The 3,928-nt window shown below is 39.0% G+C and overlaps 1 protein-coding gene across 1 annotated transcript; it reads left to right on the top strand.

Moving 5' to 3' along the window:
- Window positions 1-3,791, top strand: LOC138026154 (kelch-like protein 3). The gene has a single exon (XM_068873368.1). It carries the CDS (start codon window positions 97-99, stop codon window positions 1,951-1,953), a length of 1,857 nt encoding a protein of 618 aa, XP_068729469.1. The 5' UTR covers window positions 1-96; the 3' UTR covers window positions 1,954-3,791.
- The last annotated feature ends 137 nt before the right edge of the window (window positions 3,792-3,928 follow it).

Genomic DNA, 3,928 nt, shown 5'->3' with positions numbered 1-3,928 from the left:
TTGAGGCTGGTGATACCTTAATGATCAGAGGTTCTGTAATTTCCTCTCTTAATGAACCAGTGTTAACTTTTTTTATTTCTTAACCAACGCAATATCATGTCGCAAAGTCCTCCGAGTATCGACAAGGAAGAATACGTAGAAGCAGTTGCATTGGAAATCAAAGATTTAAACACTTCCGCGTCGAATTCCAATATGGCGGACCTTTCACAGCCAATGCCATCAGATCCATCTAAATACTGTCAGGAACTTATCTATCGTCTCGATGCTCTGAGAAGAAAAGAGAGTTTCTACGATGTAACAGTGTCAGTAAAAGACAAAGAGTTTAAAGCTCACAGACTTGTGTTAGCAGCAGCAAGCCCGTTTTTTCTTTCACTTTTGGTCAGTGACATGAGAGAGGGAAAGGAACAGTTCATCAGAATAGAACTTGAAGAAGCAACGGGGTCAGTCATGGAAGAAGTTCTTAAATACATTTACACTGGTAATGTTGCAGTCACCAAGGAGAACGCCCACGACTTAGTCGCAGCAGCAGATTATCTTCTTTTACCAGGTATGAAAAATTTGGCTTGTGATGTTTTGGAGACAAACATTACACTTCAAAACTGCATTTTCAATTATGACTTTGCCGGCAAATATCAGTGTTTGGAATTAATGCATGAGTCCTGCGAGTTTATTAACTCGAATTTTAGTTCAGTCATGGAAACAGAAGACTTCCTGAAGCTCGATATTGAACAAGTCATGAAATGGGTTTCCAGTGATTATGTCACCGTTGGTTCCGAGGAAGAAATTTTTAAGGGAATAGTGCAGTGGGTGTCTCACAAGAAGAGTGAACGAGAAAGCAACTTTGCTGAATTGTTGAGACAAGTCCGCCTGAAATTCATGTCTCGCGACTTTCTTCTCAACGAGTTAGTCAATGAAGAACTGGTAGCAACAAGTAATGCAAGTTTGAATTTTGTGTTGAGATCCATGGATTGCATTTTTGATCCCTTCTGTGAAGATGCTGCCAAGCCACCCAGGAAGTGCTTCAAGGAGAGGTATGCAGATGTGATTTTTGTTTGTGGTGGCAGAACAGCCTTATGCTATGCACCCCAGGATGACATTTGGTATCTGTTGCCAGACATGTTATTTGAACATCAAGATCATGCTGTTGTTCAATACAGAGATAAAGTTTGCATTTTTGGGGGACAGCGTGTTGGACCCGGAGAATCTCATGTAATAGAATACTTTCTTTTTTCCACTAATTGCTGGGGGACAGTTGAACGAAGACATGAAAATGACAATTTTACCTGTTTATCAGTTCTAGCTGGTTACATCTATGCATTAGATTCATTTGATGGTGCCGTTTTTCTCTATAAGCTTGATGACAATGTTTGTGAGGCTGTGGCTGATCCACCAACTGTTCGCTATGGAGCTTGTTTAGTCAGTGATAAAAGACACCTTTACTTAGTTGGAGGAAGTAGTTTGCCTTTGCTTCAGACATCTCAAACAGTGGAAAGGTTTGATCCTATGTTGGCCACATGGGAGGAGGTTGCAGCTATGAATGAGGCAAGATATGATGCTTTTGGAGCAGCCATGAATGGCAAGATCTACATAGCAGGTGGCATGAAGAAAATTGAGAGACATCATACAGTACTGAAGTCTTGTGAGGTATATGACCCATCAACTAATGAATGGCAAGTCATTAGTAGCCTCAAGGTGTGTCGTCAATCTGCAAACATGGCATGCATTCAGGAAGCCCTTTATGTGGTTGGTGGCTTCAAAGACACACATTCATCTTCAAGAGAGTTATCAGTGGAAGTGTTTCAGTTAGGAGCCTGTGAATGGAAAAATAAGTCCACTATACCCACGAACTTTGAGAATGCAAATCATGGGGATCGAAAAAAAAAGATTCATCATCATAAGGCATGTCTTGCAGTGATACACAAAAGCCTATTAGAAAAGCTGTGTAAGCTTTGACATTTTGACATTTCTCTTATGACTGCCTTGTGGTGGCTTTCCTTCAAATAGTGCTACGTGGAGACATTTTTCCCTTTAATTCAGTATTATGACTGCCTTATGGTGACATTCCTTCTTGGTACCACATGGACAAATCTTTTTTGATAATTAAGGGTTTGGCCTTCACTTACTTTTAATATACTTTTAAGGTGGCTGACAACAGTTTTGGGAAGAAAATGATCAAGATTTTGAAATCTGTGAAATTAAAGCAACAGGATATCTTTTCTGAAGTGTTAGTCACTGCAATTGAGGTAAAATGTAATTTTACCTGACAAATAAATTCAAATTAGGGGAAAATGCTAAAAAAAAAGTGACCAAGTGCCTGGAGGGGGACTGGAAACTAAACATTTCAAAGACTTTTTTCTCTAAATCTAGCCTTACATCCCCACCTTAAAATTTCAGGATTTCCTTAGCAAGAAAAAATAATCATGTAAAGGACAGGCAAATGATGTCGATTTTTGTCTATTTTGATAATAACAGTCTGAAAAATTGTGTGGTAAATCTTTTTTAAAAAATGTTGACAGTTTCATCTTCATATTGTTTACTAATTGAAATTCCCAAAATTTTAACCTTGGTGATATCTTGGTTATTATGCAATTACTTTGGATGTCTTTTGCAACATACAGATGGAATAACTATTTGTGTTACTTTAATCTGAAAACGTTATGATCGCATGGGTTCAAATTCATGTGACCCTCCCATTCCAAGGGGCTTAAAAACTTGTTAGTCTCCCCTATTTTCCATTTTTCCACGCCTCTGGTGATTTGGCAAGTCCCTAAAAATTAGTGTTGACAGTTTTATACTATTTGTTGGAATTTGTTGTGCCAAACCATATGTTGACAAAAATCGGATGCGCATGCTATCCCTTAGCCATTCAACCACGGACCCACATGTCAAGAAAAGCAATTAAAATGAGTTATTTTTGGATGCGAAGTAGATAGTAACTTTTCAGTCGTTCTTCTTAAACAACAAATACAATTTGTGATAACTGTAAATTAGCGTAAGTTTCTATTTTGCCGGCTCGTATCAGAGGCCTGGTGAGCCGTGTTAGGTGCGCAGTGGTTTGTGGGATTTAGGTTTATAGTTTGCGGGCGTTGGTAGGATAAGTCATTCTACGGTCAGTCTGCCACGTGCCCAAGTCCAGTTGCATCTACTGTTATATCCCACTTATCATTGTTTTAAGCCTTGGTTAGGCTGTATATGATAGCGTTCTTCTTTCTCGTTTTTGATATATTACATCTAAGCCACTATTTTAAACACGGCATTCATGGAAAGCAGCTTTTATTTTATGATGTTATAGTAGGATACCGTAGTTTTATCCATACACCTTATTCCAAAATGGCCACCATTTTAGTATTCTTTTGTTTCCATGCAAATTGGCCCTTATGGCCTCGTTTCAAGGTTAAATATTCTTTTGAATTTTGCGTTTGAAAGCGAGGCCATAAGGGCCAATTTGCATGGAAACAAAAGAATACTAATATGGCGGCCATTTAGGAATAAGGTGTGTACTTAGTTTATAATTTTGAATTGTTTTTATATTGATGATGAATTGTGGTTAAATAAAGATTATAGACACCTGAAAAATTCAGGCTGCTTCAAGGGGAGTCGAACCCATGCCCTCTGCGGCGATGCCTGTGCAATGATCTACCGACTGAGCGTTGAAGCTACTCAGTTGGGAGCAGGTCAATTTGTTGGGCGTACTGTGTTCATTTGTTGGGCGCACTGTGTTGGCAGTGGTCATGAATTCGATTCCCGTTGAAGTCATTTGAATATTCAGGTGTCCGAGACAACTGCTTAAATTGTCCTGGAGACTAGAGATTCTGATTATTTGTAGATGTCATTACAGAGGCAGTACTTTTCTCCTCAGTCATTTAAAGACCCTGAATGGGGAAAGGGAAAGAACTTTTCCCCGCCCCATTCTTTTCAAGCAATTTTG

This window comes from Montipora capricornis, chromosome 12, assembly GCF_036669925.1.
Source record: "Montipora capricornis isolate CH-2021 chromosome 12, ASM3666992v2, whole genome shotgun sequence".
Taxonomy (NCBI): domain Eukaryota; kingdom Metazoa; phylum Cnidaria; class Anthozoa; order Scleractinia; family Acroporidae; genus Montipora; species Montipora capricornis.
The sequence above is the reverse complement of the archived record's forward strand: the minus strand, read 5'-3'. Positions and strand labels throughout refer to the sequence as shown.

Excerpts from the sequence above, each read along its gene's own strand:
- LOC138026154 (XM_068873368.1), top strand. The coding sequence starts at position 97 with ATGTCGCAAAGTCCTCCGAGTATCGACAAGGAAGAATACGTAGAAGCA.